We start from the raw sequence: 27,760 nt of genomic DNA on the forward strand, positions 1-27,760 counted from the left end.
TAAGAGCTTGAATCAAAAATTTATATTAATTTATGTTTTTTTAGGGAGCCCTTACAGTTAAGCGGGGCCAATGTAAAAATGACAAATTGCAGGGGTAAAGGGATTATGAACCTCCAAAAGAAATAACACTATTGGACTAACACTGTTGTACCTATAAATAAAGATTAACACACGACAGTCTAAAGCTATGATACAGCTCTTCCCACAAATGACTGCCTCTCCGCTTCTGCTTTGGCAGAATAATACTAAAATCCATATGTACAATGAGGCAGGCTGCATTTCTCATTCTCAAACAGAAATCTCTCCTCGAATAAGCTCTGATTTGGATGGAGAGGCATCTCATAGAAATTTCCTCCCATTACAAAAACAAAAAAAAGAGATACTTCCTGAACTGTCTGAGCAAGCTGCTGTTGAACCCAGATCAAAGAATTTCACCTATAGAAATGTAATGTCAGAAGATGTACATGGAACTGCATTGATTGATAAAAGCGAGCTGAATTACTTAACCAAAAACTTGTGGCATACCATTAACTGTTGACAACAAAATGCTTATCTTGGTCTCCAGTAACCAGGTGCTGCAAAAGCAGAAAACAGAGTTCATTTAAGCAAAATTCACCAAAACCATGTTAGCTGAACCAATCTGATTAGCTGATGTGTATAAACCAGGATATGCAGCAATGTTAGACTTTCTTAGCATGAATTATAAAAGAAAAAAAGGGTGATATAATAATAATAAGGCCATATTTTTTAGCTCTTGCACCTCCAGCCGCTCGAGAAACTCGGCTCTCTATTGGTGATCTTGAAGCAGATACAGAGTAACTGGACACCCTGGGATGAGGAGGCCACCCAGGGCATGGAATTGGTGGGGGATCTGATGGTGGACCATAGTGGGACAGAGAAACAGGAGATGCCTCCACCTTTTCAGAAACTGAGGGACCTGCACAGAAAGGCATTAAGTTCAGGTCCGTGATAACAATTAGTGCAGACCTATTTCATAGTTAAAGAACATGTCCTACAGTTCCTGCTGAACATAAAGCATCCCACCCGAATGAAAAGCTGGAGAAAACCTGCCCCTCTCAACAATCTCTTGTTGAACTGGTCCCCTTGCACCTCTATCACCATAGAAGTTTCTCCTATGGATATCATGTACAAAGTGGAACCTCTCAGTGAATGCAGAACAATTGCCCCAAGGTTGAGCTCTTTGTTGCGGTTCAGCATGGACATAGGAGAACTGATTTGAAACTGTTGGAGGGGGTGGCTTTAAGTGATAGGTCTTATTGCACGTAGGGGCAGTGACCATAGACTGAAAGTTATTCCCAGAATTGTTAGCTGGATGAGAAGCAGGAAAGCTGCCATAAGAACTAGAAGAACTATGAGATAGGACAGGTGGTGGCAACTGTTTTGGAGGACCTCCATATCTAGGCATATAACACGGAACCAACTCTGAGGGCATCAAGTTCGCACTCAGAGTACTTGGACGCTGACAAGACTCTGATTGTTGATTTTGCATATTCTACACAAGATCAAAAAAGAAGCTTAAATTAGAAACAGTAAAACTCCCACACCACATAATTTTCTTAGAAAAGCTGAAGAACTCACATGGGTAGTGCTAGAAAGATGCAAGTCAGCAGTATCAGCAATAGCATGTGAACCGGGTTGATGTTGTGAAACAACAGAGAGAGCGCTAGAGCAAGGGGGAGGCAAAGGCGGAGGAGATGATGGCAAAGGGGGTGGAGATGGTGGCCTGTCCTCAGGGAGTGGAGGAGCAAAGGGCAATGAATGATGCTGATCAGGTTGATTATGAGTACTGCCTATGGTATCATCTCCTGAAACATGAGAGGAGGATCTCACTTCAACTTCGCAAAGAGGAGCTACATCCTCCATCTCTAGCTCACCATCAACATCTTCTAGGATACGCCGGTGCTTCTCAGTGATTCCCTTCTCATGATCAACTACAGCAAGTCGTTCTGGAGTAACAGCCTCGAAACTTTTTTCATCATCAGCACTTGCTTCCTCATCTTCAAGCAAAGTAGTACGAAATAAGCATGGAAGTTGGAAACTGGTATTGCTGAAGCCCACAAAAAGAAAAAGCAAAAGAAGTACAAGTGAGAAGTATGCTCACAGCAAGACAATAAATTGCACTGGTACTGAAGTACTCAAGAAATTCAAATATTGTAACAACGTTTTCCAGCTAACATAATCCCTTGAACTTTGTTTTGCGAAAAAGACTAAACCATCTAGTAATATAACCAATTATCAAATACACCATGACCACCTTCTTAATGAATATCCAGCTCACGCCAGCATAAATCCCAATGTGTACCTCTATGATCATCACTATCAAACATCTTTTGACTCCTAAAAATTCTTTTTAACATTGACTGGATCAGGAAAAAAGAACATAAATTGCTTCAGTGGGATGTTCTTAACAACCTTGTAAGCACTCATGTTACTAATGTAAAAACTAAAACATATAAACAATAACATGGGTTATGAAGAAAGGGTTGATATGAGATCAAACAAGTCTTCATCTGCCAGGCCTGGAACTCCACCAAAGACCAGATTTTAGCCTGAAAGTGCACCAAACTGACAAAACAGGATATACCACAATGCATTGCTATGAACTTTAGCATGCTCTTAGCGTGTGTTTGCAAAAGTGCCCGTGCGAGCATGAGAGAGAGAGAGAGCCATAACATCTAAAGTACCCAAAAAAATGATATTTTAATCATATCTTGCCTAGGACATTTAAATGATGTTATGAAATAGCAATGTTGTTACAACTGCCCACCTAGTTGCCTAGCTTAGCCCAAACTACCTAGGCAAGGCCTGCCTAGATGGCCCAACTACTGGGAGATTCGCTACAGTATCAGGCACTCCACTTGGATGATTGGGAATCCTGCTGGGCTGTCCAGATCCATTAGGCACTTGCCCAACAAAGCAGTATCCGATCCAAACAATTTGAGCCTAGGCTTGATTGAACCCATTCACTGGCAACTCAAAGGGGGGAAAATGAAATGTAAGAGCTAAACCATCGACCTTCCCATCCCCTCTTTCTCTTCGCTCTCCACCAGGGTTGTGTCTCTCAGCTCCTAGAGCAAGAAAGGGGCTCCGTTCCACCATTGAATGAACCACTCTTAGCAGTGACTAGAATCGAACAAGGTCCATGAGACACTTGGCACCAAGAGATGCGCAGGGATTCGCGAGGGACTCAAGGTAAGTCCGCATCTATCTCACTTTTTTTGTTTTCCTTAGACACTTGGCAACAAGGCCATGAGATACTTGGCACCAAGAGATGGGTGGGGATCCTAGGGGGGAACCAAGGTAAGTCCGCATCTCTCTCACACTTTTTTCGTCTTTGTGAGAGAAAATTCTGTTATACAGACATATCATCTACTTAGCACATATTATAGTTGGGGAGTTTATTATTGTCAATCTATTTAAAGGCCGGCCACAAGTGGTTCAAGAGGGTTCTAATTTCAAATCACAGTGTTCTTTCTTTGTTCACCTCATCTCCAACCCAAAAGGAAAAGAAATAATAAAATTATCAGATATTATGTTCCTCTCCCCTGTTTCTGTCTGTTTTGTTTTTCTTCTTTCTCATTTAGATTTTGGAGTTACTATTGATGTTATTGAGTGGATATTTCTTTTATATAATTTTCACCCTGCCATAATTTAATCATCATTTGCGTACTACTAAAATAATAGTAGTATCATCATGTATAATTGATATGATTTCTATATGTTGCCAATTTTCTTTCTTTTAGCATGTTACTTTTTTTCTCGTAGCATTGCTACATATCCTCGAATCATCTGATATTGATAGTTTATTGAGAACAATGCTATTTTTAATCAATAATTGAAATATATGAAAGTACAAATTCTTTTGTAAATTTTGTACAAATTTTGTCGTTTTTGGTTGGTGCCTAAAAACCCAGTCTATTGCCCTAGCCCATAAAAGGGTCCATCACCTGGGGCCGCCTAGGCTATTTGATAACTATGAGAATGAGTTAATTCGATTAAAAGACAGACAAACCCATTAATAGGTTTGTGCAACAATTCGACACCTGGTTTATAATATATGCCTCAAAAGAAAGAACCAAGTAATCATGTGCCACACCTATGCCATTTATGAGATGGGCATGCACAGTGCAATAAAGCATCATGTCATCCCATGCATGTCAAAGGCTCATTTGGCAAAAAAAGGGTCGAAGCAGATATATATCAGTCCATGCTAGTTGATGAAACAAGAAGCATGACACATTGGTGCAGGTCCTCATAAGTCATAGCAATAATGTGCTCATAACTGGCTGGCATGTTATGTACCGTAGGATAAGAAGAAATACAACAAATGAGACCAAAAGAGCGAAGAAATATAGACATCATTTTTGTAGATATTCAAACCAAGGGGTAACAAACCTCATCTAATATATGCCTCAAAAGAAAGAACCAAGTAATCATGTGCCACACCTATGCCATTTATGAGATGGCATGCACAGTAACATAAAGCATCACGTCATCCCATGCATGTCAAAGGCTCTTTTGGCAAAAAAAGGGTTGAAGCAGATACATGTCAGTCCATGCTAGTGGATGAAACAAGAAGCATGACACATTGGTGGAGGTCCTCATAAGTCATAGGCAATACTGTGCTTATAACTGGCTGGCATGGTATGTACCATAGGATAAGAACAAATACAACAAATGGGATTAAAAGGGAAAAGAAATATAGACATTTTTTTTGTCAAACCAAGGGGTAACAAACCTCATATTAGTTTTCCAATTTTATACACACACACACACACACACACACATGGTAGATCATTATCTCTTGAAAAGCTAAATAAAATAAGTAGAAGTAGATAATATAGAGTTAAACTTCAGGCAGGGACTAAAAGAATAGTGAGACACTGGAATTACAGATGGTGGTGCATTAGACATGCACAAAGAAAAGAATTGATGTTGCCCCAGTCAAACCTGAATGATGTAGTGTACGTTTCAATTACATTTAGATCTAGTTACTTTTAAATTTTGGACTTTGTTTTACTAATATACTATTTATTAGGCCTCAGGAGTATTATAATTAAATCCTGGAAGAACGTTACATATTTTTCATTTTCCTGTTATTTCGTAACCAAATTATGGGCTATTCAGATAATGTAGTTAGAGTCCTATTTTGAGTAGCAATATTATCTAGAGGCCCTAACAACTTTGGTCACTTTAAGAAAGTTCTGTAGTCATAAGGATTGTGCTTTGAAGAGATTTTGATGGCTTTTTCATGCCAGGAGCTATAGAATTATAAATGTTTTTGCTACCTTAGATTTGCCCTACTCAAACCTGCATGCTGTAGTTTAGGTTTCAGTTAGATTTAGATTTAGTTATTTTTAATTATTGGACTTTATTTTACTTAATATACTATTTATTGGGCCTCGGGAGTATTACATTTAAATCCTGGAAGAAGGTTACGTATTTTTTATTTCCTTTGATTTTGTAATCAAATTCTATTCAGGGAACAAAGTTATAGTCCTATTTTGAGTAGTAAAATTATCTACAAGCCCTAACAGTTTTGGTTTCTTTAAGAAAGTTTTGAAGTCATTAGGATTGCGCTTTGAGGAGATTCTGATGGCTTTTTTATGCCAGGAGCTCTAGAATTACAAATTTTTTGCTACATTAGGTTATTTTTTTTTACTTGGAAAATTCCATTCTCTTGAAAATCCTATTTTTGGAAATATTAGGAGTTTGTTCTAATTTAATTTAGTTTTGCAGGAAAGAATAAAATTCACAGGATTTCTTCTCCCGAGCTGCATCTTTCCTGGTTGATCTTCGTCCTTGGGGCCAATCAATAGCTCCCTGGAGGAAGTTTTGTTCTTTTGTGCGGAAATAATCAGGAAAATACCCAAAAAAGTAAGAATTGAAATTTAGTCTTGAATCTAGGGTTTTCACAACTTCAATTGAGAATTTAGATGTACCATTAAACAAAAGAAATTGTCATCCAAAAGAATATTCATGGAATCACATAGGCCTGTGATAGAAAAACTCTTCAATTTAGGCTATATGACCAAGTCAGGAGGATAGAAAGAGGATGACACTGTCTATGTGATCTCTTGATCACATGGACACATCTATCAAAAGACACACAGGTAGTGCCACGATTATTCATTCATTTAGGAATTCAATAAGAGTGCATTACCTCTTGCACCAACAAGTGGTGATATCACTAAATTTTTCCTTCCATTCTGAGGACCACATTCTCCAAGCCTTTAGTAGGAAACTTCAAACCTTGGATTCAACTAGATTGCTTGGAGGTTATTCTTCTAATTCAAGTACTTATGAAGGCTTATAGTCTCTTTAAGTAGAAAACGCTCATGGATCAAGAGATTATTGTTGGAGAAGAGAGGCCTCCATGTTACATATTCTAAATGTAAAGGTATGTTTAAGGTGAAGAATGATCGCATGGAGGAGATTATGCTGACAATTACATTGGTTACTGCTCGACCACTGCAAGAGTATGATCAATCAAGCAGTTCTAGATAACTAAATATCCTCCACAAGATCTATTGAGCAATTAACTGTTGGTGGACAGGCTCAAATTGGAATAATGGCAAAGCACATATATCCCTCCAAGATGGAAAGCATAGGCCATCGTGTGTTGTATAGAAGCCAAAGTTTATGGCACTTGCATCACCACATGGGAAACATTGGACTAAACATGGATATTGTAAGATGTTTTCAATTTTATTTCTTTCTTTTATATGTTAAGATTCTTCTAGAGAGAAAGAAACAACCTTCTTCAAGTGATAGTAGAAGCATTTTGCTCCATAGGAAGGGGGTTATGTTTCGCACTTCCATACGTACCTCTATGAGAGGTACCATTCATTGCAATTTACCTTCAGACTGTAAGCATGAAAAGAAGAATTTCTCCCCTTCATGGTGAGACTCCATGCTTCGAAGGTGAACTCCTTCAACCTAGATGACCAAGCAATTTATTGTTGTGACACCATAAGTTATGTTCCTCAAAGGTTCCCCATATTCTACTCTTTTCTTATTAACAATTTCTTAGTCTTATCCTTTCAAATTCCCATCTAGACCTCTAAGAAAACTTATTTAGTCTTAAACACCAATGACATACAGTCAGATCAGAAGCTTAAATCAAAGCCTTTAAAAATAGCATACAGAAATTACCTTTTTTAGGGTTGGAGTTGTTCTAAAGTTTAAAGTGTATAAATAAGCAACATTACATAAATATAACTGTTCAATGCACTATGATGGTGCCACCCTCCACAATGACCGATTCATTCTAAGTATGTATTGTGCCAATGGTGCCACCAAACAATTACGCCAGAAAACAGTAAAAAAATAAGGCCCACTAAATGACTATAAATTGGAAAAATTTTGACAATGTTGAGTTGTTGACTCATGATGTCTAATGTTTTTTTGAGATCTGAACAACTGACGAACTCAAAATCCCTATGTTACCCTTTAACAAATGATCTACACAAGTCTCTAGCAGAAGCGAGTAGAATGCCTGCCTCTTTTCCCGTCGGCTTATGTGTTCCTACTTTCTAGTGAGTTTCAAATAAGATCCTAGGTTTCTATCGTAGAGCAACTGGAGCCACTGACTCCAATGTAGTTCATTAGCACATCTGCACCATTAGATATACTAGTACCAAATCTACAAAAGAAAAAAAAAACAAATTCAACTGCAGCTATATGGATTTCAGTACAATGTTTGCAAGTGGATTTGTAATGAGTACTCAAAATAAAACAAGTACAATTTTATTTTAAAATTAACAGTAATCACAAAAATATTAATGTAGAAATCAATGGAACATCCGCCATCAGTAATGACATAAGACATATAAAATAACAATTCTAAAACAGTTTTTCCATCAACACATAAATCAATATGACCCTATGCCAAAGCCATTAGTTCCATGTAACTATATTTTCAGTCTAACAAAGGCATCATATGTTACTTCAGCAAGCTCTAGCAAAGTAATACACAAGAGGTAGCCAAAAATGAGTAAGGGCTCCATAGTCTTTAGAAGATTCCATGTAAATTTTAAGGTTCTCTCCTATATTTTCTTCAAATGAAGAATACAAAAGAATTCTACCAGTAACAATACCTACAACTATTGCATACATGCCAACTGCCAAACTTTGATGCAAATCCAGGTAGTAGAAGTCATGGAGAGTACAGAACAGAGGTGGATGGAGCTAGGCACCCATATTCTATTATATCATCTCCTTTCACCTGATAATTGCCGCCACTTTGACACAGACACATAACAAGATATTAAACGTAAATTCTACTGTGTGACAGAGAGAGAGAGAGAGAGAGAGAAAAGAGAACGAGAGAGAGAGAGCCACAAACCACACCTTCCATACTCGTCAACAAGCATTCCTTCCATCTCCCTGACAGGATCATTAAGAGCCCTCTCAGTTCTTGATGGACGTCGAGAAGAAGCACAGGCAAACGATGCTTCATTTATAGAATCAAGTTCTCGAATGTGATGGCGTATAGTTGATTCTGGAAGGGTTTTCCGCTCCAGCCATAATCTCAAAACCTTTATACGGAAATACAAAAATCAGTAAGCATTAGAGTAGGATCCCCCCCCCCCCCAAAACACACACAGAGAAACACAAAAAATAAGAAAGAAAGAAATGCTGAAGGTTCTTGCCTTGAGGCATTGCCTGCGGTTTTCCCGTGCTGCATTTCCAGGAGGTGCCACAGCAGATAACAAACGTGGAAGCACTGATTGGACAATAGAGGGGTAAACATCTCCAGCTCCACCTGGAGAGGTTAAGAAATATTTGTTAAATGTTAAATTCATTGAAAAGCATGATGGAAAAATAGCTCACAAGCTACAAAAACTGCAATAAAGGTACCTTTTTGACTTCGCGAACATTGAGTAATTGAATCTACAAGGAAGAATAGATCAACCCTTCTGTACAAGCTAGACTCTCTTTCCAGGGTATGAAGAAGAATATCAACTACCTAAAGTGAACAAATAACACAGCAGCAGAAAACAAATTAAGTCAATATTGATCAAGAATATTGAATTTCTGTCAATTATTAAAATAACAGGCAATTACATATGCAGCTAATGAAGTATGTTCCTCCTTTAACAATTAACTACAATTTAAACAGGCCCAACAGAAAGATGAAATCTTTTCAGAAACAGAAAGATTCTTCTATAGCAACGCTGGGGATCTCCGTGACATCATGTTATAGAAAGAATCTCACAGGTCTAAAGCTAGACATACAATTTAATATACCCATGTAGTGAGAGTGGGGAAAGTAACATCACTTTCGATATTACTGAAAAACAAAACAGAAGAGCATGAGCATCATTAAGAGCATGGTAATGACTAATTGTTGGTGTCTCAACCAAAGTCTATTGTAACACTACTGAGCACCGTAACGGTTGCCCGGCGGCACGAGTCGGTACGGGCCGTGCCGGGTTCATACCAAAAGAGAAAACCTGCCGGAGCCAGAGAAGGAGGAGAAAGAGAGAGCGAACCCAAAAGAGAAAACCTGCCGGAGCCAGAGAAGGAGAAAAGAAAGAGAGAGCGAGCGGGGGAGGGAAGGAAAAGGAGCGGGCTGCGGACACCGAGTGCCCCCACCCCACCCCACCCCACCACCACCACCCCCCCCCCCCCCCCGGGCCTCTGCCGCCGCTTCTTCTCCCTCCCTTCCCCGCTCGCTCTTTCTTTCTCTTCTTCTCCAGCGCCAGCAGTGAATCGTTTTCGAAGCCGAAACCGTACCAGTTCAGGATGGGACGGTTCCACATTCCTCGGTCTCAACCACCACATGAAACACAAGAAAAGAAATACTTTTGCTGGTTCCAGTGTAGAAATTTCTCGGAGGTGTGCACATGTGAAATGAAGTACCAGGAGAAAGGAGAATGTTACAGCCCACAAAACAGAGAGCACAGATTATAGAAAAAAATGAGAGGTAACTCATTCATGTCAAAAATTATGTCAGTTCACAGACCAGCACAGAAGAGTAGCAGAACAATAATATTTCTTAGAATTTAACTATGTATCTTTATCATCAATGGAAAAAGCTTTTAGAATTTGGGTTGGCGCAACTAGTGGAGTAACAGGAGTCGACAATTATAAAGAGGAAAATCAGCTTGCATGGTTTTCAACCAAGAGAATCCAATCATAAAGCACCGGTATTCAAATAATTTTCATGCAAGATAAATGAAAGAAGTGTGGTGAAATTTTCCTTTCAACCATGATGGTGTTCCAGTAGAGACAGCACATGAAAACACATTGGACAAAAATAATAGTTTCTCTAACTCATGTATCAAGTCCCACATTATGAGCTCACCGATAAATCAACAAGGACTATCTATCCAGGTAAACAAATTATGGGAGCTAATTAATATAGAGAAGCAAAGGTTTGCAAGGAAGACCTAATCCAGATATAAGCCAGTACACCAATTTATATCCATAGTATGATCAGGAGGCAGCACAATTAGATCTAAGAACCAGCATAACATCAAGGAAGTCATGCTTAAATATGTAACCACGTGAGTGAGTGGAGTGTGTATGTGAGAGAGAGGGAGGGAGGGAGGGAGGGAGGGGGAGGGAGGGAGGGAGGGAGGGAGAGAGAGGAACCACTAAGAAACCCATCCTATTATTTGCTACTAATTTGATGATTGTTTTCAAGAAACTTCACCCATTGCATCCATATGGACTCAAAGATAAAGAAGAGAAAAGGGGAAACATAAGCATCTAATAACAACTTAAAAAGATTTTGAAGAAGGAAAAATTAAAGCACCGAATGAACTAACATTCTCATCAAAGAGAGAATTGCAAGCACCACAAACAAATTCAGGTGAGCAAGATTCCCAAAAAAAAGAAACTCAGCCAATAATTATGTATAAATGTGAAAGTCAAATGAGTCAAACTCAAGTTTACTACCTGCAAATAAAGCAAACCTTCAGATTTGGACTAAATTGGAATGCAAATATTCAGAACTAGACCTGACTGAAATTTGTCAAAATTGAGCGACAAATTAACCACAGCAGTTCAGTCACAGTACTAATGAGCTGTCTGGTTCTTAAAAGCATATTAGATAATTTGTTCAAACAGGATAGAGACATGGGAAAGATGCAATTCTGAATTTGCGGAACAAATTATTTTACATAATCAAGGAAACTGATGCTTGTGAGTTATTTTCCCTCTAAAAAAGTTGAGATTTGTTAAAGATGAGATTTTTTTTTTTGGAATTTCAACCTAAAAACAGGAGTCTATAAGCAAGCTCGGTCCATTTGGTCCAAGCAGTGTAAAAACAGATATACTTATAGACATACATATATGTTAACAACATATCTATTTATGCATCTCTATGCGTGCAGATATATGGTCTATAAAAAGTACGATCTTATCCATGCATGTATCTATGTGCATATATCTTTATGCACACATGCACATGCTCACACAAGACAGATATACCTGGATATGCATATGCATGCACACAGGCAAACACAAGATTGTTCTTATTCATATATGATCCTCAGTGATACATCTATACCATATACAGAAGTACCCATAAATTTGTCCAGAAGCAATCTGGACTCTTGAATCTACTAGGAGAAATTCTAGCAATATAAATAATAGTAAAAAAAGTAAACCGCACATTGAGTTCCTGTTACCCAAATCTGGCCCACTAACCCAACCCAACCTGCTAATATTGGATCTCCTCGTCCTTCCCCAACACAAACAGGGATGGAGAAGATTTTATCTAATTCTGTTCAGAAGGCTTCTTAGGATGAAGGAAATAAATTCATGATCAAAATTCTTAATTGGGATAAATACTAAAAATGGAAGATAACATAACTCAATGCTGAGAACTAGCACACTTGGCTTGAAGTCATTATAATACTTTCTAACAAGTATAATAGGCTATTATTAAGCAAAAAAACTCAGCTTCCTATTTTTCAAATTGGTTTATTAATATATCAAATATCATAACAATGATTGTTTGTTGCCACAAGCATACAAAAGAGCACATAGCAATGGTGTCACTATGCTAAAGTTATGTTATGATAATTTATGTTTAACATAATAATTTTGAAAATTCGAGAATAAAAAAATATGTTAACTCATAAAATAGTCAAGACCTAGTATAATTTCTGTCAGAAAGATTTATGACCCTTAGATTTAGTTGAAACTATCTCAACCATTCAAAGTTCAAAGTTCAAACAAATTTTATATATTTAAAATTATTATGAACTGTTTTTAAAATTAATGCTCCCACACTGTTGCCTCCATTCTCCTTGTTGGGTAGTGAACTGATTCAAGATGATGCCACATTGTGATTTGGACACCTGACCCATTTTGATTGCATAATAGCACTCCACTTTTATGTAAATTTCCACTCTCCTCAAATCACTTTTTTAAGTTAATATACTTCTTCAAATTGAAAACTACTTATATTAGAATTCCAGAATCAGAAGACCGTTACAATTCTACCATTAGGCTACCTCTCACAAACTTTAACTCTCTTGAAACTACTCATTCCTCCCATGATTTCTGCAGCCTCAAGAGTCAAGCCTCTTCAAAAATCAATTACTCTCCCCAGCAAAACATAAAAAGTAAATCACAGTGGATTGTTAAGACCCATCTCTCTTTCACTTGCTATGCCAATTTACTTCATTTTTGTATTAATTTTTCATTCAATGCAGTTGACAATTCCGTATTCTTTCTTTTTTCAACTTTGTTGGTTTATAAAGTACTCTATTTACGTACAAATGCCTAGAGAAATAGTCATGCATAAACTAAAATATTACTATTGAAATTGAACATTAGATTTCAATAATCATAACACAACATATTATTCAGTTATCAGAATTAATTATATAATATATATACTAATCAAATTTTATAGGGGCCATTGGTGCAATGGTAAAAAGCTTAGGCTCACAAGCGCAATGGCGCGGGTTCAAGTCTTGGGGCAACCGCTTTGTACAAAAAATGCCAAAGGTTAGGTTTCTCCCAAGTCCGCCCCTCCCAAGATCCTAGATTGTCAGGGCAATAACAACATAACTGTCTTTATTGATCAAATTTTCTAATTTTAATCATTTGTTATCATGTTGCCAACCAATGAATTTCAATTCATCTTACTTAAGATATCTCCTGAAACACGCACCAACTATTAACTCAACTACCAATCAATTTGTTATAAATTGAACTTCTTAGTTCACTTTACCAATAAAAGAATTGCATAATTTGCATTATTTTTTTCTCAAGATAGCTTGCATTGGATTTTGTATAGGAAGCCAATTTTTTTGGTTTTCATTGTTATAGTGAAATGTCATAGTGAGCATTCTACATTCCGCATTCATTTTATGCTACTAATAACATGTTCTAAGTGATAGTAAATAATCTTTGAGCTCATAGTTATTTTCACTAAATTATAACAATATTAAGCTCTTACAAATGGGATTATATAGGATGTTCACATCATAAGATTTGGTCATGTTTAAGTTGTTTCCGTTAAGAATATTCATTTGACCATAAATATATATTAAGTTCCTGCTAAAATAAACCAAAACTGAGAGTTGAAACCTTACTAAGTCTCCTAATTCATTCTCGTTTACCTCTGCCCTCTTCTTCCTTCACCTGTGGCTCCACTTCCCGTACATCTCCTCCCCTCTGCCCTCTCTTCCTCCTTCACAACCTCTTTCTTCTTCTGCTCCCACTTCCTTTGCCCTGTCTCGATCTCATCCTCCTCCTTCCCTACTCTTCTTTTGCTTCTCCCACCTCTTCCTCCCCTTGCTTACATCCCTGTACCCATCTTCTATGCCTCCTCTCGACCTTATCAGCCTCTTCCCTGATCCTTCTTCTTCCTTCTCTTTCACTCCTCTAATTTTCTTTCTAATTGACTAATTTATTTCTAAATCTTTACTTTTTTTATTTAAGGATTTTGTTTACTTATGTAATATTTTTTAAACTCAATCTAGGAACCAGAAAGTACTTGGCAATCTGCATGCCACAATTGTTCTTTAGAACTGCAAGATGAGCAGCTTAACAAGCTTACTATTGTTGTAAAGGATTTTATATGAAGGATTTGATAGTCAATGTTTCATATATGATGTTAAAAAAAATAAGTTTTCTTACACTATGGCTTTTCTATGAGTTTCTTGAGTCACTGAACTCCAAGGTAACATTAGTGGATGTTTGGTTGCTAGCAAATTAAAATTTTAACAAGAGTTGTACAGAGATGAAACAACAGCAAACTCGGTTACATTTAAGAGTAATGATCGGCCCAACCGCCCTCAGCTGCTGCAACTCATACAAAGTCATACAACACTAAGCCAGTTTGCAACATTTTGGCTTTCCATTACAATTGGGTGACACGTGACTCTTCACTCAACAACAAGACAAGCATTAGAAAAGGACAGCTGTAACAAGTGAGCTTGCAAGAAACCAGGCATATAAAATCACTTCATTTTTGTAGAAAGTTTTTGAAAAGGATTTACTGAGCTGAGAATCAAAGATATTATGTGGAACACATTGAACTAAAGGACCTTAACATAGTAAACTTATAGGACAGAATTTAGTGGAGATTGTTCTTCATTCATATGACAAAAAAGATTTGGAGGTATGCTTTTGAAACAATGTATTCTTAAGTTTTATCATTCCACACCACAAAAATATGATTTTCTGCAAGCAAAAATTACCACAAAGATACAATTTTCTTCAAGCAAAAATTACCCAGTAAAATTTCATGGAAAGAAAGAGATCAAGGTATCCTAAAGGGATGCTTGCGCAATAATTACTAGCTCAGAAGATCACCTATCTAAGTAAATAGAAGGGTAAACAATTGATGGATCATAAAGTGGAGATTGCATGAGAACGAGGTGAATACAAATGGCAAATGGCAGCCTTTTCTGTTTTGCTTTTAACTTTTACGTGTATTCAATCCAAAAGAATTAAATCTAAGCAATCATACATGCATCAATCAGGTTTGTGTCCGCTATGGTACCGGTACGAATCAGTACTGGAAAAAAAACAAAGGGGGGGCTATTTCACCCTTTTTTGCCCAATACAGGTCGATACTGGTCCATACCAATACCATACTAGAGCGACATCAGCAGGTGCCTGTTTGCACCAGTTGGTTCAAGCCAGCATCCAGAAAGCAGCCTTTCACCAGCCAGTTCAGTAATAGCAGCTATTGATCATTACTTGAATCTTTGACACAATCTTTTATATTGTTGCTTTGACACCAATCTCTTTTCGCTCTTGGACTATAGGGGCTTCGCATTTCTGAAATCCGTATTTTTGTTTTTTGAATAGATTTCCATCTTATCAAACCACTTTTCCAAAAAGCCAAGAATTGAAAATGATTTTTACAAAATTCATATATTTATTATTGGGAACCTTCCAACTTATGCTCCGCATATAATTGCATAAGAATATGGTCACAAGTTTGGCATTCTGGAATACTTCGGCTAGAGATAATCATTCAGAATCCATAAAGAATTTGACAAATTCATCAAAAATTCTGAAAGAGTTCAGATAACCAAGAATTAGAAAAAATAGTAACACTGGAGAAAATGATATTTCTAAGATATTTATAAACTTTTAATTTAAAATAACTATAGGATAAGTAAAAAAATAACAAGTAATAGCAAAAAGCACCAGTGTTAGCAACAATATATGATATCATTAATTTGCAGTATATTTTTTTAAAATTAATCATGAGTAACTCAGGAATAAATCATAAAATTCGTGTATAATTCGAGAATTGAATAGTTCTGAATTGATTCATTTTTGGAGAATAATTTGGAGAATCATTCAACCAAGACAAAACTAAAAAGAAATCAAGAAATTTTTAATAATTCATAGAATATTGTAACTCCACAAGAACCAAAGCGGGCAATCAATGTTAGTCAGAGAATTCAATTTTTTGAGTTCCTAAAGTGACAACACTATTACACACTAGAATATGACGTAACTGAACGCATTTGTAGCATCACAGGATAGTGTACCACCTCAACAACTAGAAGTGTCAACACTTTACATGGATTTTTAGCATGTCGCCAAAGGGCATCAGATGCAAGTGATGGCTCTATGTTTCCATATAGTTTAAAGGTGTCCTTGACACTTCTATCATGTGCCACATCATTACCCTTTTCTCTCCGATGTAAAATATCATGAATAGAAGTTTTTGGGAAGGATTATTCATGAATCAATCAGTCTAGCAATCTTTTATGTATATTTTTTATGCGCTTATATTGTAGTGTTCCCAAGTCCAGTCTTTTTCAAGGTTGAAGTGTTACTACTTCCAAACACCTGGAAACCTTGCATATGTACCCGTCCCTTAGCATGTTAGGTTCAGGCCATGACTTACATGATGATGTTTTTATTCCAAATAGCACCAATTCGCACTATTAATAATGATCTATAATTGCATAAGATGCACAAAAATCAAGAAACAAAGGTCTTGAAGTCTTCTAGTCTACACATCATAGTCGTTAAGCGACATATTTTGAAAATGGTAAATTTACTTGGGTTTCCCACAAACCAGCTGAAAGTAGGGGCAAAAGTGTTTAAACATGTGCAGCTGAAGAATAAGAATATATATTCACAGTTTTTAATTGGAAAATCAGGCAAAACAGTATTTGGCAAAGCTATTATATGGCATGGAACATGCATGCTACTTGAAAAAAAATCAACTTCTCAACTGAACAGTACACCTCAAATGTCTATAACTCTATATATAATGAAACATCGACCATACATTAACATTCAAGATACAACAAAATATTCTTTAAAATTTAAAGTAAACTACAAAATATAATTTAAAATTTACAGTAAACTACAAAATATAATTTAAAATTTAAAGTAAACTCTTTCAGTAGCAGCAAGGAATGGTATAAAATAGTTATTCACTCTATATGCCCAAATATAATCACAGCTAAATTTGTATTCAGGAAAGCACATGATTTAATCATGCCTACTTTACATGCCCAAGAAATAATAATTTCATGATAAGGTAGAAGAAAAATTAATAGAGTAAGAGTAAAAGAACATAATCTAACCTCCCCAGCAATCCCATATTTAGCACACTCGATAGCAAGGCGTGTTGCCCGACCTATACTCTCTTTTGTTCTTGTTAATTTACAAAGCAAAGCTTCAAAAGATTTCCTTGCAGCATTTGCTTCTACATAGTCAGTTAATTTGCTTAAGCTTTTCTGTCGCAGACCACCAGGAGGACTTCTGCTACTATTTCTTAGATGCTGAAGCCTATCATCTATAGCAGATGTATGATTGATCATGGGATTTGAAGGTGAACCTTTTCCAAAAGAATCTTCCTTATAGCCTAAAAATGGACTTATCACAGCCTCAACCTTATAATCTACAGAGTTATCAGACAATGAAGTAGACCGAGACGAAAGTCGCTTAGCCAGGGCAGCAGCAATCAAATCTTTCATGGGTGTCAAATCAGGAGAAATACACTGATCCCTTGAAGTTACTCTGCATCTGACTTCCCTTGCAACATCCTCCCTATAATGCCAAGATAAAAAATGCTATTAATGAATTGGAATGAAAATTTCTAAGTAAATCAGCTTATTGGGAGGGGGGAAAAGACACATCTTAAGGTGCAAATGTAAAGCTTCATTATCAGGTTAAAATATATGTACACAGGTGTATTTCCTGACAATTGTCTCAGGATCATTCCCGTGCATCTGACACCATTATGTCAGTTAGTATCTTGTTTAATAAAATCCCACAGATGAGAAAATAATATCTATAAACTATCACAAAAACATCACCTCATCACTGTGTCCCAGTTTTTCCCACACTTTCCCACAAAACCTTTTCCTTCCATCTGCATGTTCCTCAAATTCCTGTTTCTTTTTCCATTTCATCTCCCATAAGATTGATGCTACAAGTAGTTGCCTAACTGAGAATGATGATCTAACATGTCATTTTTACTGTTCATCTTGATGGGAAGATTCCAGCCATGCATCTATTTAGTTATCAGGGGTATCAGCAACACTAGTTCCAGTCAATGATTTAATTGTGTCCAGACCAGCCACACTGGATCATACTAATAAGTTACCAGTAATGCTACTGTACCAACACATGGTTTTTACCTCTATTTACTGCTCAGAGACTAATCAAAGCATTTACAAGTTTGTGATTGCAGGATCAGACCTAGCTTGCAAGTATAAACATATTTGAAGAAAAAAAACTTACATGTCATGGGTTTGAGCGTCTTCATCGGATTGAATGCTAGAAGACTTTGTAGGCCTAGATGTCCCACTTTTTGTAGAACTGCCATTTGTAGTAGATATAATCATGAAAGCTCCAAAAGGAGAGAAGGAAGCACTTCTCCCTTTAGTATTCAAAACAGAGGTTGGCATCTGTGTGGTTGGTTCTGCTGTTTGGTCTCCACTTATATTGCCCATAGGAGAATGCGGGCATTTCTCTTCTGGTTGCAGAATCTCATTCCCATTTACTTTTCCTAAAGATGACGATAATTGATCAGGCATATCTTCACAGTTAGTCAGATTAAACTTCTTCTCAGTTAACCTGAAAGAACAAGGTTGCATAATCTTGTCATGTATATCAGCGTCAACTATTTTAGACATAGATGACCTATCACAGCTTTTAACATCCACAAGGATTTCATTGCAATGTTTATCCTGAGGATTCCTTAAATCTTCAGAATTGATGTCATCAGTTTTCACTTCTGAAGAAGCCATTGTAGGTGCATCCAAATTTTGTGAGCACAATCCAGATGCACTCATGTTAAATGCAATACATTCAGAAGAGTGGGTATCATGCAATCTTGCCGCGCTCTCAATGTTCCCATAAGGAGAAAGATGGAGAGAACTTGTCTTGGGAGATACCATGCAGCCATTGGGCATCATTTCCATTGCCCTTGGGGCTTCAGGACAATCAACCGTAGCTTCAGCAGCATGGGCGGACATAGCTTCCAAAGCACGATGTAGACGTTTTGATGGAGGCAAAGCTGCTTCAACATCTAATGTAAAACCCTTCAATTGATACTTTTTAGACTTCCATAGCATAAGATCTCTTCCTGAAGGAAGAGAACAATCATTTATTGGGGATGAATTTGAGTCTTCCTTGACCCCTAGAGATGTCCCATTGGGAAGACAATTATTTCCAGGACTGGTGGATGTAGAACATTTATCACAATTATTTATCATCACCGTCACTTCTGATTTGTCATTAGTGCCAAGAAGATCATCAAACTGTTTCTCCTCTACAAGTGGTTTACCCATTCGAACCCTTGCTCTTTTCACCAAAGGAAGGTGTTTGTCTCCATCTGCTTTACGATCTATTTCACTTATTGCGCTACGAGAATTTGGAGAGACTGTACAGCTTCGACTTGGATCAACCTGCACTTGTGTATACTTGTCCAATCTAGCACATTCTGTACTATTAGATGCCCGCTTCCTGTTTGGTTTCCTTTTTTTCCTAAAGATCACCGTCTTCATGGGGAGGTCAAGTTGGCCATTCTGCCTAACTTCATTCTCCAGGCACCCATTTGCAGTGACTTCAATTTTACTAGGATCAAGTACAGCCTCTTCATTCAGATTATTGGCTTCATATTTTGTTGCAGCTATTTCAGATATAGTATCCTCTCTGCTACCATTTCTAGGCAAACTGGCAGTAACCGGCACAGCCGGATCATGGAAATCTGAGGTATATGGCATGTTTTCAGCACTCTTATTTATCATAGACTCTTCCTGCACTCCATCAGTAGTCACATTATCACCAGCTGAGTCAGAATCATTACGTAGCATATCTGACTCTTTAACTTCTGGGGGATCACCAGTACAATTTCTAGACCTTCGAAGGGATGTTAATCTTTTCTGAGAAATAAAACTCTGGGGTGGAGCATCTATCGATCTCTTTTTCCTTGAAGTTGTAATAGTAACCAAAGCACTCAGCTCATGTTGATCAAGGATCGAGACCCTCTCAGCTGGCTCATCAATTGCAGGATTTAAATTGTGAGGATTGCCTTCCTTTGAGGTTGCAGAAATTTCTTCAGAACTGAATACATCATGGCTTGCTATCGCACATATGGCAGCTGACTTCTGGTCATCTGCAATATGAGAACTATGTTCTGGGCTCTTTTTAAAAGAATTACTTCTATTAGTTTCCAAATTTCCATCATTTGGTGCAATGTTCTCATCCCTCGAAATAAACTCATCACAGATCTGCTTCTTTAAAGTTTCATAGACATCAATTATTTCATCAACTGCACGGACAAAATCAGCTCCTTTACCCTGGCGCTTAACTAAAAGAGCTTTCTTTTTCTCCTCCGTGAAAGCTTCAATATCAGCATAGTTGCAGAAGGCTCTGCATAACCAAATACCACACCAACAAGATTATAATAAAGAAGACTACAAAGGCCTAAGCATTGATATTCAAATCAAAAAGTACAATGACTGAATTATTGACTGAGCTACAACAAGCAGGCATTGAAACAAAAAAAAATTTCAAAGAAAATGAATGCTGGCACCATTGGAAAGTAAACTCATGACCAATAAGTTCATTTATGACAACAAAGTTTTGCAGTTAGTAATTCAAATATTCAAAGTTAACAATGTCTCAATGGTAAACCAAGTGTCACGCAGACAACATGAACGAAATGCCACAACTTATACAGATTATATATTTTACAACACTAAAACAAACTAACACACATGTAAAGACTAAAACACAAATTATATAGATTACATGTTTTACAACGCAAAACACATGAGCGATCCTTTCGTAGGCGTTTGTCCCCAATTGGATCAAGGAAGTGCTTCTCTGAAGTTACTCCCTGTTCATCTGTATCCACCATAAAAGAGCCAAGGAATTTCAAGTTCATCCTTGATGTATGTCCAATACAATGACATTATGGCATGCTTTATAACATATTGCACCTATACTCTTTCATTATTATGCATGTGTTGTAAAGCATATAATCTATGTAATTTGTGTGTTTTAATCATGTTTTGTATTTGTGTTTTTCTTCTGTATGTGCGTGCGTGAGCGCACATAAGATACAACACATGATTTATATCTTACATATTTTACAATACAGAAGAAAAACACAAATACAAAACATGATTAAAACACACAAATTACATAGATTATATGCTTTACAACACATGCATAATAATGAAAGAGTATAGGTGCAATATGTTATAAAGCATGCCATAATGTCATTGTATTGGACATACATCAAGGATGAACTTGAAATTCCTTGGCTCTTTTATGGTGGATACAGATGAACAGGGAGTAACTTCAGAGAAGCACTTCCTTTGTTCAGAGAAGGACAGCGGATGTCAAGTTGAAAACACGATTAACATAACGGTGAATTTATAAACTGGTATTCAGACAACAATTGATAGTAAAGATTAGCCACACTGAAGAAGATATTACATGCAATTTATAAGGGATGTGAATCATCAATTGATAGATGACACAACTTTCAGCAGTACTGAAATAGGAAAAGCTGACCGGTTCTCTAGCACACATGTTAAGGACCAGTTAGAATGAACACGAATCAACACAATAACATACAACATCCACATCAAATATCAGATAGAGAACCAAAATGTTGAATGAACCAAAATATTGAATGCATCACAATATCAGATTTAAAGCCAGCATCGAGTCCTAACTGCTTTCTTGTATTCTATATTAAAAAGATTATTAAAAAGAAATGAGAAAAGAAATACAGTCATAACATCTTTTGTGCTCCTATTCGCCACTGAATATAATGCAATGATAGGTAAAGAGTGGACATCAAGGACAGCGGAACCAGTACCGAGTTCCAAGCATCATACCGGTTGCCCGGCGGGACGAGTTGGTACGGGCCCGTACCGACACATTTTCTACGGCGGGGGAGAGGGAGAATAAGAGAGGAAAAGAAAGCGGGGAAAGAAGGGAGAGGGAGAGGAGGCAAGAGAAAGGGCGTCCGAAGCCGGCCGGCGGAAGCCGGGGAGCCTCCGCACGGAGGAGGTGCAGACCGAAGAGACGTGGAGTCTCCTCAACTTCTGCCAGCCGCCCCGGCCAACCTCTCTCTTCCCTCCTCTCCCTCTCCCTCCCCCTCCCCCTCCCTTCCCCACTCTCTCTCTCTCTCTTTTTCTCTTCTTCTTCCCTCCAGCGAGGCGTCTCGATTTCAATGGCGGAACCGTCCCGGTCCACCACTGGTACGACCCGAGATGCTCCAAATGGGGTGGTTCGGGACCGTTCCGCAAACCTTGGTGGACATGTTCATCCCATATTACGTTTTTAAAAACAAAAAGACAATGAGTATCAGGAAAATATTGTATAAAAAACCAATCTGCCAATGTGGAAACTCATACAAATTATTTGCCATTTCTCCTTGCAAACTACTCTAATGAAGGACATGAGCACATGGAATTACATATCGAATATAATAGTAAATAACAGCTAGTTCCAGACCTCCAAATGCACCAGCATGCATGATAATAATATATCAAGTATCAACACTGCTTGTAAGAGTATAAATATAAGGCACAAACAAGGCCAAAACAACATCCATAACAATTTGAGACCCTACAAAATACTCTGTGGCACTAAAGAGCAAGATGATGTCTTGCTTTTTCACTTCCAGGAAATGACAGAACCCCGGTATGCCAAAAAAAGGGGAAAAAATAAGGTCTGTGGCATATCGAGGAAATTCCAATGAATGGAAAAAATGGGAGTGATAGTAAGCGAACAAAAATCCATATCAAAACTAAAGATATATGGACCTTAAAGTTAAATGGGCACCAATACAAAGGAGGATCATATGAGAAAGCAAGTCTTCAAACACAAGTCAATGATGAACCTAGCAAGTGCTAAAGGACTATTGTAATATATCTGAACAATCAGAACACTCATAAGGGAAACCAAACAGACACCCAAGAACAGTCTTGAGGAGAAAGTTCAGAAAATTATGCAATAGAATTACACGAGAGAATGAGAATATAAAGCAATCAACAAGCTAAAAATCAAACCATCCAAAATGAAGATGCCTTGAGCAAAAGCATAGCGGCAAATCTGCTAAAAATGAAATGACTATAACTAAAGATTCGAGGACAAAGCAGTGGGCTGAATTCTAAAGATAGTTCTAGTTAAAATTAGAGGGGTATCTAGTGACAGAAAATAGCATACCAGATGAAAGGAACTGCTCAATATGTTCACAGCAAGAAAATCAAAATGCACAAAAAAGTATGAAGATCCCCATCTGATGGAATCTGGTAATGGTTTTCCTTGATAGAGACCTAGAATGATGCCCCAGCAAGCATAACAAATATTAAAAACATCAGGTGATACAAAAGCCTTTAATGAAGCATGCATAATAAAAAACACGATAGAGAACAAGGGATCCTAAGATCATAAGGAATTTGATCGAGTAAGAAGAAAAATTCTAATTGAATTTCAGTAAAGAAGAAAGCAAGTGCCCTACTTTCCTATGAGCCAGATATAGTCAAAGACAAGCAAGTGCTCTACCCTCCTATAAGCCAAATATAGTTAAAGAAAATCTGTAATAACACATTAGCCAATGCGCTTAAATTGAAACAGAGTCTTAAGACTAAGCAAAGTATAAGACAATGAAACTATGTCATTTTCCACAGCTAGTCAAATCAGTACGGAGAAAAAGCAGAAAATAGCAAGATAAGCAAGTGATCGTGGTAGTACGAGCACCCCAAGCTTTACAATCATCTCCAATATAATAGAAATCTAGCATTACACACACAGAAGGAGGAGCAATAGTACATATAGCAAGATCTAGCAGACTAACAGTAGCAAATTCACAAAAGAATATAAAACATACGAGACATCATAAAATTAAAAAAAAATCATGTGACAGCTGAAATTTGAAAATTGACAGCCAAATTTAACGAGCAATAAACCCAAATCAGTAGGGTAGACCTGCACGTGATGTAACACCAGAATAGCCAAAAGACTGGGGAATGGAAAGAAAGGTTCAAAGCATTAGATGTCATGTTTTAGCCAGATATAGAGAACAACATCCACTAGATCCAATTATCAAAGAGTCTATATCACAAAAGGAGAAAAATAACTATTAGGATTCAAGAATCAAAGAGTGCATAAAAAAAGAATCACATTTGGAGTTGTTGGAGAGCTTTTGAAGAACCAATTATAAATGTCCTCACTTCAAGAAGGCTCCCATGCTAGAGGGAACCACATAAAGCTACACCTCTTGTGCATCCATCAAGTGCAAACAAGACAAACAAATAGTGGGCTCAAGTAGAAAGCTGCAACTCTCTACGAAAGGCATTTTCACTTGAGTAATAGCAAGAAGAGGCAGCAAAGTACAAACCTATTACAATCCAAAACCTCACCCAAAAAGGCTAGCCAGAAGGTATTATTTGGGTTCATTGCCCCTGTATAAGTATCCAAGATCTACCCAATACATATCTAATACAGGACTAAAAAATACACGCCCACATGGGTCTTCACATCTCCCATTTAAATCATGGCACCATCGCTAGGCTAAGGGTCCTATTCAAATCCAATCACAAGTGCCACAAATCCAATCACAAAAACTATGATCAGCCCATGGTCAACCCAAATAGGCTTGTGCTGCAATGTCCCCCGGTCAACATGGACCATGGACCGAGTCCGCTCAAATGATACTTATCATAATCCAAGACCTCATCCAAAAAAGCTAGCTGAAAAGTATTACTTGAGTTCCTTAACCTTGTATAAATACTCAAGATCTACCCAATACATAGCCGATGTAGGACTAACATGCACTCGCATCGGCCCTCAAAAAGCCTCCCCTAATACCATCTTATTTGCACCTACTCCACCCATATCTTGCTCACTTTGTTATAATAGTTAGAGAATATACAATAAACACAATACATAAAGCCATAAGTAGAATGCAAAGCAAAAGCAATGATAATCTAGTAAACAAAAGGAGCATGATGAATAGCCAGGAACCAAGGTCAAATGGAGATCCTTGCCATGCAAGACAAAAGCAGCCTTCATGCAAGGCTAGGATTTCAATTACAAATATGAAGCACATGTCATAAACAATCTGCACAAGAATTTTACGTAATATTAAATTAATTGATGGATCAAAACCACAAATGCTTTGACATGCAAGATAGAAGATGCACTGAGCTGATATCTTATAAGTTAAACATCCAAAAGTGACAACACAATATTGAGCATACTAGCAATCGTTGAGAAGCATACATGTTCACACATATGACATAAGTAGACTCACATGAAGAGAAAATAAACATTGCAAAGGTAGGAGAGCCAAAATACATTTTGGGTCCCTGTCATCTTTTGATCCTACATGAATTTTCATGTTTGGATCCTACAAAACTAAATACATTTTGGGTCCCAGACAAATCTCGAAAACATATTGAACAGGTTTGAAGATTTGGTTTTGTAGATATGCAAACTAAAAAATACATATTGTTTCTCAGAAGATGCACTCTCTTGTTGTGTCTCTGGATATGATGTTTTAACGTGCGAAAATGACAGCAAAATTATAAATTTCTATAGAAGAGAAGGTGCATTTATTAATTGAACTATTCAACATTTTTTTCTTGTACTTAGATCTCATGAGAAAGAAGATCACAAACAAAAACAAGATGAGTTGGCACACCAACTCCCCCACCCCAACACACCCCACCCCCAGCCCCCACCCCCTCCACACACCCCAAAAAAAGAAAACCGAAACCATAGCTACATTGTACCATTGTTACCCTCCAGCATTATTTTTGATACCAACACCCGCCGCTGATAACATGTTTAAAAAAACGAAAATAAGATTAAAAAAAAACCCTCACTGCCTCTATCCATCCCATTCTGCTTTAACAAACTCCCAATCTCCACCCTAACACTCATATTATCCTTACCTGTCCACCCTCATCACCATGCCCTGGAATACTCCTCATCATTCCACCAACCTTTGCCAACACCTTGCTCCACTTCCCATCCTAAATCTTGCATGCTTAGTAGGGGTGCCTAGTGTTAGAACTCCAAGTTTGCTCCACACTTCAAGCTACAGAGAACTAGACAGTTGATAGGAAAAAATTCCAAATAATACAAATGAATAAATCAATAAACAAGAAAATATATGCAAACATCTTTAACAAAGCTGACTAATGAATGATGTTTTGAATAGAAAAGGTGTGATTCATGTCATATATGTTTGAAAATAAAAAATAGAAGAAAGGACAAGGTCATGACTTAACAAGAAGCATGCAAACAACTTCAATGACAACATGTTCAGCACTAGGGACAACTTAGAGTCGGAAAGTTGGTTCTAGCAATACAACTGTTAACAAGGCACTAGAAAATTCTAAGCTAAGCTTGGTGCTATAGGTTAACATAAGTTGGCTGTCACATGTCCACAACAACAATGCGTGTGATAAAAAAGTACCAACACCTAGAAGACTGGAACACCTCAAATTGAAGTATCCACTTAACAAAACCCACCACACCCCGAATGCCCAATTCCACTTCACTCAAGAACCCCTGCAAAGGCTCCTAATTCTTTAAGAGCCTATTTGGTTATGGGATAACAAGGAGGATATTCCCCAGAGATATACCCTTGTCAAACGCCAAAAAAGGAATGGAATAGGGGCTTAAAATGCTCGGAGATACAAATGGGCCTGCACAATAGAGTTTTCTTCCACCATTTTAATGGAATAGAGTTATGCCACAGAATAGGCCTGCCCTTATCCCCTCTAATTACCTTTGCCCTTATTCCCTACATAAACGCATAAAAAATGGGAGTGCAATTACATCTATGAAGGTTGAACCATGCTGAACAGGCCAGTTCGGGGTGCACCGAATCGGATCATATCAGTTATTAGCATGGTTCAGTCCACTAGTTCAAAACATAGACGGAGAACGAGAGAAAGGAGAAGAGAGGGAGACAGGGAGGGAAAGGGAGGGGAGGAAGAGAAGGAGAGAGGGGGAAGGATGGGGAGAGAGAGAAGCCGAGAGAGAGGGCTCGAAAACCATCATCTCATCAGCAAGGGGTTCTCTTATTTTCTTTCGAAACAAGGGATGCCCTTTTTTTGCGCCATTTTTGAATCAAAGTTGGTAATGGTTTGCCGACTTTGGTTTATGTTGGCAAAAAAATGAAGGCAAATCATTTACCGACTTCAATTTGAAATGGGCAGAAAAAAAGATACGCCCCGAAATGGTACAATACAGATCCATACTGTATCGTACCACCCACTTGGTACTGACTCGGTGAACCTTAATTTCATCTTTATGAAAAAATTCAAAACATCTTGAAAATGTAGATTAAATGCACTTTATTCCCCAAACATACCCCTTCAACCAAAAGCCAAAATCCTCCTATTCCATGGAATAGGTCTATCCCTCCAACAGTGCAAGGGCATCCCTTTCAAAAATTATTCCGCAACCAAAGGCTAGCTAATAGAGCCTTGCCTAAATCCAAAATTTGTTTAAAGGGATGGAACAAGATATGGGTTTGGATACTCTTTTGTACATTATAAATTCGACTCAAACTTGCAGATAAATTCAAACAACATTCAACCCAAATCTAGTTTTTGTTGCTTTATAATGAGAATTCGTTAAGGTTCAATTTGAAGTACTTATTTGATATTTGAATCAATTTATTACAAGCCTCGATTAAATGATAAGGCAGAGAAAGAACAAATGTTAGCCAAGTTGAGTATGAAGTTACAGTCGAAGCAAACTCTAGAACCAAGCAATGAAGAACCCATAAATTATA

The 27,760-nt window shown here is 37.5% G+C and overlaps 1 protein-coding gene across 4 annotated transcripts in view; it reads right to left on the bottom strand.

Annotated features, from left to right (window-relative positions):
- LOC103714418 (protein HUA2-LIKE 2-like) overlaps window positions 1-27,760 on the bottom strand; it is a 34,681-nt gene continuing 6,921 nt past the window's right edge. For 2 of the 4 annotated variants that reach the window (XM_008801655.4, XM_008801658.4), the window contains 10 exons: window positions 18,220-20,355; window positions 17,058-17,523; window positions 8,884-8,992; window positions 8,676-8,788; window positions 8,374-8,561; window positions 1,600-2,068; window positions 1,045-1,513; window positions 761-937; window positions 526-575; window positions 1-435 (listed from right to left, as the gene is read on the bottom strand). In XM_008801655.4, the coding sequence (XP_008799877.2) occupies window positions 550-575; window positions 761-937; window positions 1,045-1,513; window positions 1,600-2,068; window positions 8,374-8,561; window positions 8,676-8,788; window positions 8,884-8,992; window positions 17,058-17,523; window positions 18,220-20,355 (4,153 nt within the window). In that variant the 3' untranslated portion in view covers window positions 1-435; window positions 526-549. Of the gene's footprint in view, window positions 436-525; window positions 576-760; window positions 938-1,016; window positions 1,514-1,599; window positions 2,069-8,373; window positions 8,562-8,675; window positions 8,789-8,883; window positions 8,993-17,057; window positions 17,524-18,219; window positions 20,356-27,760 lie in introns of those variants that run through there. The other 2 variants (XM_039132868.1, XM_039132867.1) reach the window with 2 other exon arrangements.

This window comes from Phoenix dactylifera, chromosome 13, assembly GCF_009389715.1.
Source record: "Phoenix dactylifera cultivar Barhee BC4 chromosome 13, palm_55x_up_171113_PBpolish2nd_filt_p, whole genome shotgun sequence".
NCBI lineage: Eukaryota > Viridiplantae > Streptophyta > Magnoliopsida > Arecales > Arecaceae > Phoenix > Phoenix dactylifera.